Genomic DNA, 16,641 nt, shown 5'->3' on the forward strand with positions numbered 1-16,641 from the left:
TAGACTTGCGACAATTAATGTAATTTTTATCAATATCTTTAATATGCATATGCAATTCATGTAGCCGACCTCACCTAATGGACCTAATAGGATATTAGTTATGGTGTTACTGTATTTTATTCTTTGCTAACAATTCAAATGTAGCTTGAGGTTAGCTGAACTGCTTTTCATGAATTACAGATTTAGTGTGAGAACATGACCATTGGCCACTTACCCCACTTCCCAGGCACTTTTTCTATGATAAGAAAGAAAGGCATCACTGCCCCATGTTCATGGTGGCCATGGATGCTCAGGTGTTGGTACTTGGGGAATGCAATCAGCAGGGAGAGTAGTGGGGTTCCCATTTTTTTCTCCAAAATGGTTTAGAATGTGCTGCCCATGCTGAGACATGTTAAAAGGAATGCAAACTAAAAATGGCCTTAGTTCATTTCAAACTATACAAAACTAAAAGGACAAAGGTGCACAAATCACACAATCTGGGGATGCTTTTGCAAGGAGAGCAATTACCATAACAAAATATCTTTGTACAGCAAATGATATCAACTTTCTTTGCTGCAAGATCTATAATAGAAAGATATGGAAGTGATTCTGGTGTGAGAAAATCTGTCTGCTCTAGAAAAGCATAATTGGTATAGGAGTTGTTATGACTTATGAGCTACTACTGCTCATAGTCTTTTCCTGGAGTGACCAGTTTGTCCTGCTTAAAAAAGGCAACAGCAACCAAAACTCCCATAATGGACTTTTCATCTCACATCACAACCAAGACTCTGTACCTTGAACCACTACTGCTACCTTTACCACTATACCAGGGTTACCCATTTCAACTCTTAAATATTATTGCATCAATTTATTTGATCATAGATTTTTCAATTATGAATGTCAAAACTCTTGCTAACTATAAGTTTTAACTCATCATGTAAAATTTATAGGCATACCTAGTGCTAGGATGTGTCTTTTAATTCATAATTTTTTTCTCCTCCATATATGTATATTTTTTTATACATTATTTTAAGGAAGGCATTTTTCAATTATGAATGTCAAAACTCTTGCTAACTATAAGTTTTAACTCATCATGTAAAATTTATAGGCATACCTAGTGCTAGGATGTGTCTTTTAATTCATAATTTTTTTCTCCTCCATATATGTATATTTTTTTATACATTATTTTAAGGAAGGCATTTATTGTTAATTAGACCATTGGTTTATTTTAAGAGATATCTTAGATCTAAGTATTGTTTATGGATAAAAAAAATCCGAACTACTAATAGAAGAGCTAGCTCTATCAAGAATTTAAAGGTTCTCGACTCGAACATAATTTACTCTGTTACATAATATCTGTCATAGACTCATAGTGGGCATATCTTTTGTGATAGCAGTGTCCGGCTTACCTAACTGATAATATGCTTCCGGTAACTCAGAAAATTATAAACATTCAGCAGATTTTGTGGATTACTGTCATATGTGTTGGTTATGGTAATCTTGACACGAAGGGTATACAAAAAACATTGAAACGACACCACTTGTCCTTCAAGTCAGCGGAATCTCTCATCTAATCCTCCATCATTGATTACATTTCTCTGCCAAAGCTGTACGTGTAGGTTAAACATCATCCACAAAACACAAAACTGAAGTTGCTCTCTATTTACTCTTCTAGCTTGCTATCTATCTTATCCCCTTGCTGATGTATGATGATATAATGAAATATATTTCATATAGTTCTGATCTGTCACAAATGGCAGTGTAATTCAATATCTAATTACCTAAAACTTGTAGTGTACACTGGTGAATGCTCTCCAATGAAACTGTTTTGTACACCCAAATTAGTAGAGAGAAATACAAAAGAGATAATAGATGCAATATATATAATATATGATATAATTTGATAGGAAGTAAAATAGAAAGAGAAAAGAAAGTACTTAAGTAAATGTAAAAGCGCGTTCGTGTTAATTTATAAAAAGAGTTTCATTCATTTTTTTATCTCAATTTGAGTGTTAGCGTCGGTTAGCATTAATGTAAACAAGTACTCAAATATACTCATAAAAATTAGACTCTAGCATTAATGCAAACTAGATGACTTTTTTACTCCTAAAATGAACTTTTAATTTTCTTCCCACCATTAAGAAAATGGTTGTTTGGTTGTTTGGTTGTTTGAACTCTCAGATCAAAGTGGAAAACTAGATCCTTAAGTATTGCACTTTAAGGAAGAAATTTATCCTTTACAACACCTAAATCAGTGTATAAGCAATTTACAAATTAAAAAAGTCAAACAAATAGATTGAGGGTGGTTAAAGCCTTGCCTATGACTAAAATGAGCAACCAAGATTATGCAAAATTGTAACAATTATGGGAAAGCCTAACAAAGTTGGGGTTCTAGCTTTTCCATTAATCAGTAAAGTGACACTTTTGGAAAGCAAATACTGGTGGACTTGTCTGTAATCTGAAGAATGAAGTGGTTAACATACTTGCATTTTGGTTTTTAGTTGAGGCAAACACTGTGTACTAGTAGAATTTAATAGTAGCATTAATATCATTGAGGGGCAGAGGCAAAGAGCAAAATGACCAAAAACTCATAGCCACACCCTGTATGATGACAAAAGAGAGATGGTCTAGTACTTCAATAATTTCAAAAGGTAGCATAGGGTAGTCATTTCAGCCAGCAAAAGATGAAGAAAAGAAACTGTGACTTCAGTCACTCACGCTGAAAACCTAGAGTCAGAGCTGCACCTGTTGTTGCATCTTAAAATTATTTTTTTGAAAAAAACACCACCACACTCTTTCATTTGGGACCCTTACAAATTGATGAGATGATCCCTACCATTGCAGAAGTTAGCCATATTGCTTCCTTTCTCTTTCTCCCAAAACCTCCAGCAGGTTCACACTTCTTTGCTCACCATCATCATTCTTTTTTTCTTTTCTTTTCCTTTTTCAATAGACTGATGGATCCTCCAAAACTATACTTAAATAGAGCAATAACTTCAGTGACCCTGATTCTCATAATTTTTCTCATGCTATTTCCTTCTAATTCAGGTAAAAAACCATCAATGTCCACATATCTGTCTGTCAACAAGATGGATTAATATCATGTTTACATCACTTTAATTTCTTCAGAATCAATTCAATTCTGTCAGAAGTTTCTTCACAGAAGTTTTTCTCTAGAATTAATTTTCTTAAAATCAATTTGTCTAACACATACTACTTACAAAAGCTTCTCTACAAAATTGATTGTGACGTGCACTAATTCTCTTGAATCTTAGGTTGACATTTTGTGATGCTCTATGGTCTTATGTTCTTGTTTACTTTTTTTGAACACCAGGTTCAGATTCACCTTCAACAAAAGATGGCAACAAGGGTCTGAATCAACAGAAATTAACATTGGGGTCAAGGCCTCCTAGGTGTTTTAACAAATGCTTGAGCTGCAGACCTTGCATGGCTGCACTAGTTATCTCTCCTCACCACAGAGTTGGTCAAATTCAAAAGGCAACAGCTCAAAGAGATGAAGGCTACTACCTTCTGTCATGGAGATGCAAATGTGGTAACAAGTTCTTTCAACCTTGAAAGTTGAAAGCTTCTAGGTTGTGGTGTCTGAAATATAGTGGCATATAATGTATAGTTTAAGCTTGAGCAATTTTTGGTGTACCTGGTGTATGTAGTATGAACCAAATGGCAATTAGTTCCCTACAAATTTGACTAAATGATTATCTCATGATACTTAGTTCAAACTTTGTTGTTGTGGTAAACAACTAAACACTGGTAGGAGCAGCTTATTAAGGTTGCAAAGAGTTTATGATTCATAGTTGTTGTGGTCCTCTTCTAACTTGCCCCTGTTTAAACATCACTCATGGACTGATATTTTTCTATAAAACATTTAATGAAGAAGTGAGTTAATTTTTAATATAATTATTTTATTTACATTAGTCCAAATGAGTTATTTAATACTCATAGATTATAGTATGATTCGATCAACTTACTTTTCCTTGAATCAATGTCGACACACAGAATCTAGGTGCTACTTAAATAACTTCTTCACCTTAACTCCAAAGAAACAAGGAACAGTGTTTTCCAAAATTGGTTGTAAAAAGAGCTGAAACTGAACTAAAATGATGGTAAAAATGAATTTGAAAAATGAAGTTATTATGTTTAAATATATTTGTGAAAAATAAAAGTGATAGGGTGATATAGTGAAATCTCAATTGATTATGTTTACTGCAGGGGTTAGGATTTGTAGCTTTATCTGAAAAATGAAAATTGAATCTTAAGCTAGAATTGTGAACAGAACATCAATGCTTAAAAATTGATCATAACAATAAAGAATCAATTTATATAACTTGCAAATGTGAGAGGCTCCTACCAGTGTAAGAATATGATGAGCTGGTATTCAATTGCATGCCAAGAGGAAGTACTGAGCTAAGGCAAGAGGGAGATGCATGCAACTACCTTTCTAACCCCCGTGGTCCGTGGTTCACTGCTTAAGCAACAAAACAAGGTTGGCCACCGCCATTAATTGAAGTCAGAATCAAAGGTGAGTGATTGAACAAGAAACAGGACACCACCTTGCGTCATAGAAGATGATGTCGGTGAAAACTAATATAGTTAATTAAACTCGGAATGTATAAGTTCTATGGATGAACAGGCTATATAATTGGTCTTTAATAATGTGTCAGAACTCAGAACAGTTATTTTTATAAGAAAAAAATTTGATTGACATATGAAATACAGATAATTGAATAGGGAAATGAGACATCAGACATGTGATAACAAATTTGATAAGAAGAACAGAAAGATAGAAATAAAAAAGTGAATGAAAATAAATGAAAAAAGAAAATTAGTGAGAATGTATCAAAATTTAAAAGACTTGCCTTGACTTCACCAAAAATGTTTTAGATGGGTTGGCTCTATCAAACACTATAGAGGCACCAACAAGTATGGTGATATATAATTGAGTTCTTTAAACATTTAGTTGACGGCTTAATTGTGTATGAAAAAAAAATTGTTAGAAGAATGATACTAAATTAATGTGATTACCAATTCTTGCATGGAAATGAAGACACTCAGCAGGTCTACCTCCAAGATAAACATTTAATAATGATATAAACTTTTGAAAATTATTTTATATACTTTTATTCACTATATTCTTATTTTTCGTACATTAACATGTGTTAAGCTAGCTTCTACTGCAAAAGGCCATACTTTTTTTTTTTTTTATTAAGAGGGGGGGGGGGGGTCAAAGCCCCACAAAAGGCCATACTTATATGTAGGTCTATTTGAGTTGTGTTATTATTTGAACTGTCAATCACATGTGCGGGATGTACATGCACATTAATTAATCCCAACTGCTGTTTGTATATGCATTAACTGATGCATACTATATAGTGACCCTACCAATTTGTACTCTGCATACATATTACTCTGCATACTTTGTCCCTCTTTCCTATATTCATAAATTCTAACCAAGGACTCTTTTAAACATATTCTTACACACATGTAAGTTGGATAGACATCACCCAACAAATTCTTCTCACCTGTGGTGAGAAGAAGTGAGAAGAATTTGTTGGGTGATGTCTATCCATTTACTATGGAGATACATTTGGGAAAAAAATGAACACAAATTTTAATAAATGAGTGAAATATATCAACTATATTAAAACTAGACTAATCATAAAAAGTGCATATGAGTGTGTTGCTAGCATTCCTTCATATGTGAAAAAAGTTTCGTATCATGGCCCAAAGAAACAAGCCCGCCATACAAAAGACGAGTCTTTAGAGTCTGGCGTTTTCTTGGGCCAGGCCCATTTCATCTTAATGAAAGATCTGTGTTCACAAAAAACTGGAATAACAAATAATGACCCAGTAATATTTCCTTTAAGGATCATATAATTTCGAGTGCGTTGTCATATCAATACCGACCTTAGCTCAGTTGGTAGAGCGGAGGACTGTAGTGGTTAATCACAGATATCCTTAGGTCACTGGTTCGAATCCGGTAGGTCGGAATTGTTTTTATATTTTACAAAAAAATATTTTGCCTTCAAGAGAAAAAGACAGCATCTCCAGACCAATTTTAAATTGTTCATTCATAGAAAATCCAGGAATTTATTTTCTGTAATATCGTGGTATACATTATCTTTTTTTTTTTGAAAGTGGTATAGTGGTATACATTATCTTAAAGCATGACATCTGAAGTTATTTCCAACTTTAATTTTTTTTCTAAAATTAAAAATAGAGAATAATTGTCTCGTTTAAGAGAGATGTACAGAGTCTTCAGAAGTACAAGAATACTGAAAATTTGTTCGGAAATCCAAGATTTGTTTGAAAAAAAAAAAAAAAGATGAGAGATCAATCATATGGTGTTACATGGGAGCTCAAGACCATGAAGGTTATTTTAATATCTTCATAAACCTTAAAAAAGGTAAAATCTAATAGAAAGTAATATATTTCAATCTGAGTAGAGGTATCTTGTAATCTCATACTTATCTGAAGATGCATAACTATATTATTCTCTTTGGAGTCTAGTACTCTTTTGGATGTAAACGACTTCTCTTTACAATTTTTTATCAAGCTACTCTGAACAAAAAAAGAAAAATGCTCAATCACAGTTCAACTCCACAGTTTTCTTATTCACCTTACAAGACAGAGCTCAGGAAGGGATCGATCCGTTGTTTACATTTATACACTACACTATTTCTGCCCTAACAAAATGTCTATTGATTTTGCAAGCCATTGCGGCATAGGTTCGTTGTAGGATGCATTGCGATATGTTTTATGCTTACTTCCCCTAAGACATCAAGCCACGTTCTCAACGCGTTTCATACAAAATGCACATTGCAGTATGATGGCTGGAAAGCATGCCAGTATTTTGTAAGCTCGAAGGCTTTCAGTCGTGTTGATTTTAGATATGCATCACAGCCACAGCCGCAAGAGCTTGATCACAAGGTCATTTGTCGAAGCAACCCAGAATCTGGCATAGTCTCTGTCGGCCTCCAAATGATATTTTCTAGTTTGGCACAAAGATTCTTGTAAAACTGCAAAGGAATATAAAAAGTGTCACTGTCAATTTATAAGCAAGCACATACAAATATATATATGCAAAATGCATTTGACACTGTATTTACAAACGTTTTTAAGTACACACATTTGAGAAGAAGGTGATTGGAAAATACACTCCTGGCTATTGGAAAATGCAGCTAACCTTGTGATAGTCAAGAGTATCCCCAGCTGCCTTTCTAACATCTACCATGTAAAGGCACGGTGCGACTTCATACACCTTTTGACAAGATACAGAGATGATTTTAAACATGATTCATAATCATACAGAAACAAAGTTTTCAAGCAAAAAATAGTAAATACTACAAAAGTAAAAACAAGTTACCTCCAAGACCACTGCAAATTGTCCAGCCTTATTCGCAGAAAGTCCTTCAATCCTCATCTGCCAGAAAATTATTTTTAGGGATCCATTAGGGAAAAATTGAAAGCCAGATATTCCATAAATTTCCTTAAAAAATCTCTATCCTAAAAGATTAGACCATCCAACAATCAGTTGGCTAAATAGGCAATCCCTACTAGAGCCTGCCTCCTTAATGGCCAAAGTGTTACTGGGATACAAATCATTTCATATGTAAGTAGGCTAATATGCCATAACAGATAATGCAGAGTAATTTAACAATTGCTATAATGGAACGGGAACAGCTACAAGCAACAAAGATTGCATTGGCATCTGATGACAAAAGGATTACAGTACTAGTCCGCTCTGGATAATGTGAAAAGTTCCTTGTGTGCCACAGTACCAGTTACTATCAGCTTAAGCGTCCTGGGCCTAAGCATAATTCAACATTTATTGTGGAAAGTAGACATGCTGAGTGATACCTTGTAATTGCGACTCTGGAGTTTTAGACCCATTGACTCTGCAACAACTTTAATAGATGAGATTATAACTTTTGCTGGTTTGCGGGAAACGAAACGAGTTTGCCGCTTTACATAATCCTGTTAGACAAGCAGAAAAGTGACAATGGGGCAATGCAAACGGAATCTGGACTTTCAAGAAAGCCATGTATGAAAATCTTTAACATATTGTGTTCATGTTACACCACTAAAGCTTATAAAAAAAAAATGTTACACCACTAAAAACTGAAAACCAACTAGAAATCAGATACCCTGTAATACCCACCCACATCAAGGCCAGTTGAAGCACAATAAATTTACATGGAAACCATAGACACAAAAATGACCATGAGATTTTAGGGCTTGAAGATGGAATTGATACAATACCTGATGCCTGTCAAATAATGGTGAAAGATTCAACCCTTGTGATAAGGTAATCATCTCAAATGCATTCATTACCAAAGGACCTCCCTCGGTGATTTCTGACTGTACAGGAACATATTGGTCCTGTAAAACAGAGAAGTTTGCCAGTCTATCTCAGTTAGCAAATGAGATGCATGCTACTGTTGGATAACTAGTAACATACATAACCTCTTGAAATGCACTCAAGCACGCCAACTGCCAAGATGCATTTTATATGCTTACATGTTTTTAAAATTTTGTCTCCAACAAAATTTCATTTATGCAAGGGAAACAAAATCCCAGAAGTAGTTGATGTTCCTTCAAACTCTAAATAACTGTATAACTGGACATAAAATTCGCTACAGAGTTTTGATACTTGTCCATAAGAAAGTGAGTTTTTAAAAGCACTTAAAATTTGACATATTTTAACTGAATAAAAATATGTAAATGCTCATGACGAGTGTTCCTTTTGTATAGATGTTCTTCCCATAATCAAAAGCAATTTTATAGCAAAATAATTTCCCATAACCAGATGCAGATATTACATTTTTGGTAAAAAGGGAAAGGACTGATTCATTTTTTTGCCTAACCAATAATATTGATTTTACACAACTTATTATCCTCCATCTGCAATTAGAAGCCTTCATGAAACTTTTATCCACAACCACATATTTCCACGTCCTTCACATGTTAGTTCACGTCTCATATGTTGAACACACATTGTATATGTAGGGAGAGGACTAAACACAAACATCATATATTTACAACTATATATTTTTCTTTTATTAGTTAAAATAACAGAACAAAAAATAATAGCAGACCTCAATATCATCAAACACAGCCTGAACATCATCCAAATTCACTTGTTCATCTTCATTGAGCTTGAGGGGCAAATAGTTTCTTTGAAACCAAGGATCTTTCCTTATTTCTCCTATTTTCACCCGCTGCATTAATATAAATATATCAGAAATTAATTAAGGATAGTTAAATTATTAAATATTTGCAAACAATCAGTGTAAAATTTTACAAAAGTGTGAATCCTGATACAACCAAACTTAATTGAACAGCAGGTAATATACACAGGCAGAAACACATGTACATGTTAAATAGAAATCTGGGAATGAGGAAATGCAAATATTTTACTTCAGCAAAAATCATGTGCCCTAATAGAAACACCATAAAACTAAGTAATATATCATAAACTGACATCCTTTAATAAGAAGAAATTTGATGCTTATCTATTGTTTTACTATTTGCAATTTTAAGTTCCCAAAAAATAGCAAAAAAAGAAAGAAAGAATGGAAAAAAATAATTAAAACAAGGAAATTGATTATAACTAGTCACAGTAAATTACATTAAGTAGCAGGACTACACAGTCTTAAGTACAGTAATAAAAACATGTCAAGGTAATCAGTGAGAAATTCACTTCATACTAGATATTATACCCGTGCGTTGCACGGGTTTACTTACTATATTTTTTAACATTATATAAAAATTATTATAGTTTAACTAAATTAAAATTAAAATATTTTTTAATTATAAATAAAAAAAATGTGTTAAGTATTTTATGGCAGCCTGAGGTTATGTATTTGTTGTTGTTATTGACATTTTGGTTGTTGTTTGTGTTTTGAGTACTCTTTTTCCTTCCCTAGGGTTTTTCCCACTGAGTTTTTCCTAGGAATGTTTTAATGAGGCTCAAGCATAAGTTGTTTTAAGCACCAAAATGTTTAATGAATTGGCAAGGATGCACGGGACATTCTTGTATTGATTTAGCCCCTATTTTTCAAGAGAGGGTTGTTCTCATGTACATCTATATTGTAATAATAATATAATTTCTTTTGTATAAATAATTAATATTACTCAAATTTAACTATTAGCATAGAAATCATTTTAACAATTAAGTTTTTTATTTATTTAATAATATGAAAAATAATTAATTTAATTTGAAATATTTAAATTTCGTAAGAAATGTTAAGTAATAAATGTTTAATGTCATTAAATAAGTTTTAATATCATTTTTTATATTTTTTACCTGGAAAATCATTTACTTTGACATGCCAAGACCAATAAGTGATAACTTAAATAGTCTTTTTTTATAAAAAAATAGCCTAAAATATTATCTTATGAATTTAATTTTTTTCAGCTTATTTGGTTTGTGAATGTTTTCTCACAGCCAATAGTCATGATACTAATCCCTTGAGCCTATACGATCACGTTAAGTGAATAGGACAGACCTCTCACAACAAACATTTATTCAACTTTAGTCATTATTATTTTTCTCTATTATGCTTTCTCGAGTAATTTTTACTAATATATCATAGATAGAAAATATTTTTTTTAATAATGCATAAACATGTTATAGTTAATATTAAATACCTTTTAGCGGCATTTGTTTTTCAATTTAAATTTTTTTATCCATATTATTTATTATCAAATAATTTTTATTTTTAATATTTGTCAAATGAAAAACTAAAGATAATTTCATGTTTTTTTAAGTTGTTGAATGTTGTTATTTAATGTAAGTAGTTGAATATTTTTTGATAATACAATTTTTTTCAGTTTTTATTATTTTTTCATATATTATTACAAAGAAAATTTATTATTTCTTAATGTATTTTAATACCAAGGTATGAGAGTTTTATGATTTAAAGTATTTAATGTAAAGCTCAAGTCTCCTTTACATATAAATATCTTTTTTAATTTTAAAACTATTTTATCTAAATTATTTATTAGTAAGTATTATTTTATTATTAATTTTAATTTTTAATATTTGTCAAATGCAAAACTCAAGTAAATTTTAAGCTTATGAATGTTGTTATTTAATGTAAGTAGTTGAATAGTTTTTGACAATATAAATTTTTTCAATTTTAACTTTATTATTTTTAATATATTTATTACAACTTTTTTGTTTTGTTTGGATTCTTTTAATACAATGCAACACTTAAGTTTTGCTTATGTATTTAATACTAAAACGCAAGTGTGATTTATATATATATATAGAAGATAGATAGATTTAAAAGTATTTTATTTAAATTATTTAATAATAAATATTATTTATTATTAATTTTAATTTTTAATATTTGTCAAATGCAAAGCTCAAGTCAATTTTAAGTTTATGAATGTTGTTATTTAATATAAGTAGTTGAATAGTTTTTTTATTAAATAATTTTTTTCAATTTTTAATATATTTAATATTTTTCGTTATTTTTTAATGTATTTAATATAAATGTATTGGAGCTTTATGGTTTAATGCATTTAATACATGCAAAACCGCAAGTCTCCTTTACATATATATATAGATTTAAGCTTATGAATGTTGTTATTTAATGTAAGTAGTTGAATAGTTTTTGACAATATAAATTTTTTCAATTTTAACTTTATTATTTTTAATATATTTATTACAACTTTTTTGTTTTGTTTGGATTCTTTTAATACAATGCAACACTTAAGTTTTGCTTATGTATTTAATACTAAAACGCAAGTGTGATTTATATATATAGAAGATAGATAGATTTAAAAGTATTTTATTTAAATTATTTAATAATAAATATTATTTATTATTAATTTTAATTTTTAATATTTGTCAAATGCAAAGCTCAAGTCAATTTTAAGTTTATGAATGTTGTTATTTAATATAAGTAGTTGAATAGTTTTTTTATTAAATAATTTTTTTCAATTTTTAATATATTTAATATTTTTCGTTATTTTTTAATGTATTTAATATAAATGTATTGGAGCTTTATGGTTTAATGCATTTAATACATGCAAAACCTCAAGTCTCCTTTACATATATATATATAGATATTATAATATTATACCCCTTTAAGCATGCATATTGCATAGTTGGTCTATATATTAAATGGTAAAAATAGAATCAATGTACTCACTGTTTTAGGATTAGGATCCAGAATTTTATGTATCAATGTCGTAGTGCCAGTGGAAAACCAGGATGGACAAACAAATTCAGCAGCACTGGTCTACAAGTTTAAATAAAAAAGGAAAAATCAACAACAACAACAACAACAAAAGCTAACAGCTGGTTATTGAACTACAGCACTAAATGCTCCTAACATGAAAATTCACACGCTTAAGAAAGGCAACTCTAGGTATCTAATATAAAGAAGCATTAACATAAGAACAACGTATCTTACCGTTTCATAATATATATTACAGCTTGCAAGTAACTACCAAAGAATGAATTATACAACAAAGAAAGATTAAGGTTGCAGAAATACTTCTTCAATTTTAGAAATTTTTCTGTCACCAATGGAACTTTGTGTTGACTAAGAAATTCATTTTTATATATTATGTATATTATTGAGGTTATTTTCTTCGGATATTGTCATTAATACTTTAATTACGATGAGTGTTATTGTCATTGTTTCTAATTAATTTTAGAGATTGTTTTTCTATGATTAAGATCAGTTCAGGATAAATAAAAAGAAGTAAATAAAGCTCCGAGTAGAGAGTAGTTAAAAAATGGTGGGTGATACAATGGATTGATGTATTGAAATTTTTTGTTTCAATGGTCTTCATTTATATTACATTCATTACTTACATTTCCCCTCCTCTTTTAAGCTCTTTTAAGTCTTCATTTTAAGTTTATAAGGGAAAGGCAGATATTACCCTTCGGTACAATGTTGAAAGGTCTGCCTCCTCAAAAGGAAGATATCCGGCCTTTAGAACATATAGGATGACTCCACATGACCAAACATCAGCAGCTGCACCATCATAACCTTGATTACTGAGCACCTGCATGATGTCATTTTAGTAAGAAATTTGGAGCAAATGACGGTAAGAAAACATCATTGCACTTTAGAAAAAGCCAAATTTATAGTAACTAATGATTAAAAATTGCACTAGATAAGCTCGGACAATTGTTCTTTAATCCGCATCCAAATCGGCTCATGACTTCGAAGAAACATGTAATATTTCCAAAAAAAACTACTACCTTAAGTGACTTATCATGCCTTATGCATATAAAATATAAACTGAATAGAACAATGTCATGGATGAGAAAAACACAATAAATATCAACTCGAACATTAAATGTATAAATAATGAACTGAGCTGAAGATGACTCTTGTTCCAAGATAAAGGTTTACCGGTAATGACTATCAACACATCATATATATTCTCAGATGTCACATTAGAATACCTTTACTCGAGAGTGCGCTAATTTCTTATTTGACTCTCGCCCACTAAAAGACATGTGCCCTTCTCAATTTCTCTACTATATATTTAATCTAATTGTGCATAGCATATCCTTCTTTCAGTTTCAATATCTTTTTCTTTTAATTTATACTTCCATTGAATTCTAGCTGTATGTAGAAAAAAACTGTGCAATGCGCATACACTCCAATAGTATTGATCTATCTTCTATTTCATCGTCAATGATTTGTTCATAACTAAAATTGATATGGAGAATTATATCAAACCATTAATCTAAGTAGCTAACCATCCATAGGAAAAGGAGTAACGGGTTAACGGAGTAATTTAAGAATGGCATTACAGTTGTGTATAATCAATTTTACCTCAGGAGCAACATAACTTGGGGTTCCACATGTGGTGTGAAGCAGGTCAACACCCTATAAGACATAAACAGCCAGGGAGAAAAGGACGAGAGACATTAGTTCTGCAGCTTCTACTATCTCCAAAAGTCATTCTTCAAAGATAAAGCAACACTTAGATGCCCGGGGGAATAAAACCAATATAATATTTTCGGAGAGAGAGAGAATGTTCTATAATCTCCTTTTATAAGTGTACATTCTTACCTGCTTAGTCAATGCACTCAATCCAAAGTCAGAAACCTTCAAATTTCCAAAAGCATCAAGGAGAAGGTTTTCAGGCTATAAAAGAAAAAGAAACAAATTGATCAAGAAAAAATATAAATTGGTTACAATAGTTATGACAAGAACATAACTAACCCCAAATATAATATTTTGTCTTTCACCTTCAAGTCTCTATGGTACACACCCTTTTTATGACAATGAGCAACAGCATCTATAAGTTGTTGAAAGTAGCGCCTAGATTCATCTTCAGAAAGCTTTCCCCGCTGAACCTATGAACGCAGAAACCATGTAACATTAAATATAAAATAACAAAATCCGATATCTTCATAAGAAACCTAATCAAATAATTAACAGTAGTTTGTAAGCATCTCAGCAATGCTAACCTACTTAAAAGGTCAGACTTGGGAATTAGTAAGTGTAGAAGAATTAACCTCTAAATCATTCCATAACATATAAACATAAAAATTCTTACAATTCTATCATACAATTCTCCTCCCATTACAAACTCGAGGATTATGTAGATCTTGGTCTGGCTGGACAAAACCTAAAATTTGTAAACAATGTGAGAAATGTAATATGGAGAGAAAGATGTACAGTGAAGCTCTTGAAGTATTGGGATATATACACATACCTCATGCAGCCTTACTATATTAGGATGTCTGACAATCTTCATAATGGATATCTCTCTTTTAATCTGTAACAAGATTAAGTTAGAAAAGCAAATAGCAGAGAGATGGAAAGAATAATGATAGGTATTCATTATAACAAACTACATCCTTATTCTTCACAAATGCACAGTCAGGCGCATAGAGATAGAAGGAGGAATTTAACTGCAGAGGTACAAAATAAGATCCACCAACAGGCTACATAAACATCAGAATACTTTTCTGATAACATTGGAGCAAAAGAGAGTAGAGACATAATTGTTGTAGAACATCTAAAGACTTGTGAATTTCAATGTCAACTTGTATCTCCGTAAAGACTTGTAACCATGTTCGTAGAAGCATTAATACACTAGAGATCACTCAAAATAGCTTGGCATAGATCAGTGAACAAGAAACCCGTCTTAAATTACACTTTGAACCTGTTAGGAACCCATAATAAGGAAATAGAGAAAAGAAAAGGAATGGCTTTACTGCTTGACTAAAAATTAACAGAACAATAAGATCAAAAGACTTGGCAACACCAACCCATAGAAGATAAAGCTCAGAGCCTATAAGTATAGAACACATCTTATCTTATTTTTGCATTCTTAGTACTCCAAAGAAATAGGACTGTTAGTGCCTATAAGCATAGATAGCCAGTAAACATCAGTCAAACATAATACAATTCATTCCAACTCTAATGTTGTTAAATAGTGGTTATAGCGAGCGGCTCTGAGGGCTCACCGCGATTAACAAAACACAGATTATCAGAAGCTATTCATGCTCGGTTAGCTACTAAGCTCTCAACACAAGTTTGACATCAATCATGTAATAAACAGTATGAATTTGCATGAATATTGAGTACCAAGCATGAGTTAAAAATAAAGAAAGTTATAAATTTCATTCATATGTATAGAAAGGGGGAAATAAAACGAAACCTGTTCAACCATTCTGTGCTTGAGAATGGTGGTTTTATCCATGATTTTAATAGCAACACTTTCCCCAGTCTCAGAATTTTTAGCGAATTTAACCTTGGCGAATGTACCTTCACCGATTGTTCTACCCACTTCATATTTCCCGATCCTTCTCCTCACCTTCTTCATTCTTCCTCAACACTCATTCACAGCTTCAAATTCCCCAATTCAGAAATTGACCTAGAATTGAAGCACGAGCTGAGTCGTGAAAATCGAAACAAACAAGAATTCTTAGAAATCAATGAATTCAAGTCGCGCAGTTGGTGAAGAAGAGGAAGGAATATAATATTCTGGAACCCGATTCTCCAAAGTGGAAGCACGAGTTCGGTCGTTCAAGTTTACGAATTTGGAATATGAACAAGAGACAGATAGCAGAAAGTAGTTTAGAAAGCGTCCTTTTTAAGAACACGACGTTTGCGATTAAGCTTGGTAGGGATTTTACTATAATTAAATTAAATTTCTAACATTAACAGCCACCAGTGAAGACGAAAACCAGTGTAAGTGTTGTCTAAATAGCTTATGGTTTATTCCCTCCATTTTAAAATAATTATTCAGAAATAGAAGATTCACATATATTAAGAAAGACTATTGATATCATTAACTTTTTAAAACGTATTATTTGTTTCCCTATTTTACCTTTTAGAGTTTACTTTTATCTTTTATTATTTATTCTTCTCATATGGACATTATATGTAAAAACATTAATTAATGCTCCATTGAAATTTTAAGTGAAAAGTTATTACTCCCTCCGTTCTAGAAAGTTTGTAGTTTTAAGTTGTGGTACAAAGAGTAAGAAAATAATTATTGATAGTATAATTTGATTAAATTGCCCTTATTTAATTTCACTAGTTTCATATGCAACTATTAAATTGTACTTAGATAGAGAAGAATATAATTAATAGAGAAGAGTTGTGGTTGGTTAATATGAAAAGTGATAAGTGAGAGAAAATGTATTAA

At 31.4% G+C, this 16,641-nt stretch overlaps 1 protein-coding gene and 1 non-coding gene across 4 annotated transcripts; one reads left to right on the forward strand and one right to left on the reverse strand.

The window, feature by feature from the left end:
* The first annotated feature begins 5,899 nt into the window (after nt 1–5,899).
* Nucleotides 5,900–5,987, forward strand: TRNAY-GUA (transfer RNA tyrosine (anticodon GUA)). The gene is given in 2 exon segments: nt 5,900–5,936; nt 5,952–5,987. It is a non-coding gene; the product is annotated as a tRNA-Tyr (tRNA).
* Nucleotides 5,988–6,404: 417 nt separating this feature from the next.
* Nucleotides 6,405–16,148, reverse strand: LOC130711205 (CBL-interacting serine/threonine-protein kinase 24). 3 transcript variants are annotated; one of them, XM_057560722.1, is made up of 14 exons: nt 15,649–16,148; nt 14,698–14,760; nt 14,539–14,610; nt 14,228–14,335; nt 14,049–14,123; nt 13,809–13,862; nt 12,901–13,026; nt 12,162–12,251; nt 9,096–9,218; nt 8,260–8,379; nt 7,858–7,974; nt 7,364–7,420; nt 7,184–7,258; nt 6,405–7,016 (listed from the first exon to the last, which is right to left on the reverse strand). In XM_057560722.1, exons 1-14 carry the CDS (start codon nt 15,811–15,813, stop codon nt 6,921–6,923), a joined length of 1,341 nt encoding a protein of 446 aa, XP_057416705.1. In that variant the 5' UTR covers nt 15,814–16,148; the 3' UTR covers nt 6,405–6,920. The 3 variants fall into 3 exon arrangements, with proteins under 3 accessions (XP_057416705.1, XP_057416706.1, XP_057416707.1); XM_057560723.1 differs by having other exon boundaries at nt 7,127–7,258; nt 15,649–16,096; XM_057560724.1 differs by lacking the exon at nt 12,162–12,251 and having other exon boundaries at nt 15,649–16,094.
* Between the last annotated feature and the right edge of the window lie 493 nt (nt 16,149–16,641).

The sequence above is a fragment of the Lotus japonicus genome, chromosome 4, assembly GCF_012489685.1.
Source record: "Lotus japonicus ecotype B-129 chromosome 4, LjGifu_v1.2".
NCBI classification, from domain to species: domain Eukaryota; kingdom Viridiplantae; phylum Streptophyta; class Magnoliopsida; order Fabales; family Fabaceae; genus Lotus; species Lotus japonicus.

Coding starts and splice junctions, on each gene's coding strand:
- LOC130711205 (XM_057560722.1), bottom strand. CDS start 15,813: ATGAAGAAGGTGAGGAGAAGGATCGGGAAATATGAAGTGGGTAGAACA. Junction 14,611..14,697: donor ATATAGTAAGGCTGCATGAG/GTATGTGTATAT, acceptor TACAAATTTTAG/GTTTTGTCCAGCCAGACCAA. Junction 7,421..7,857: donor TCCAGAGTCGCAATTACAAG/GTATCACTCAGC, acceptor ATTTTCTGGCAG/ATGAGGATTGAAGGACTTTC.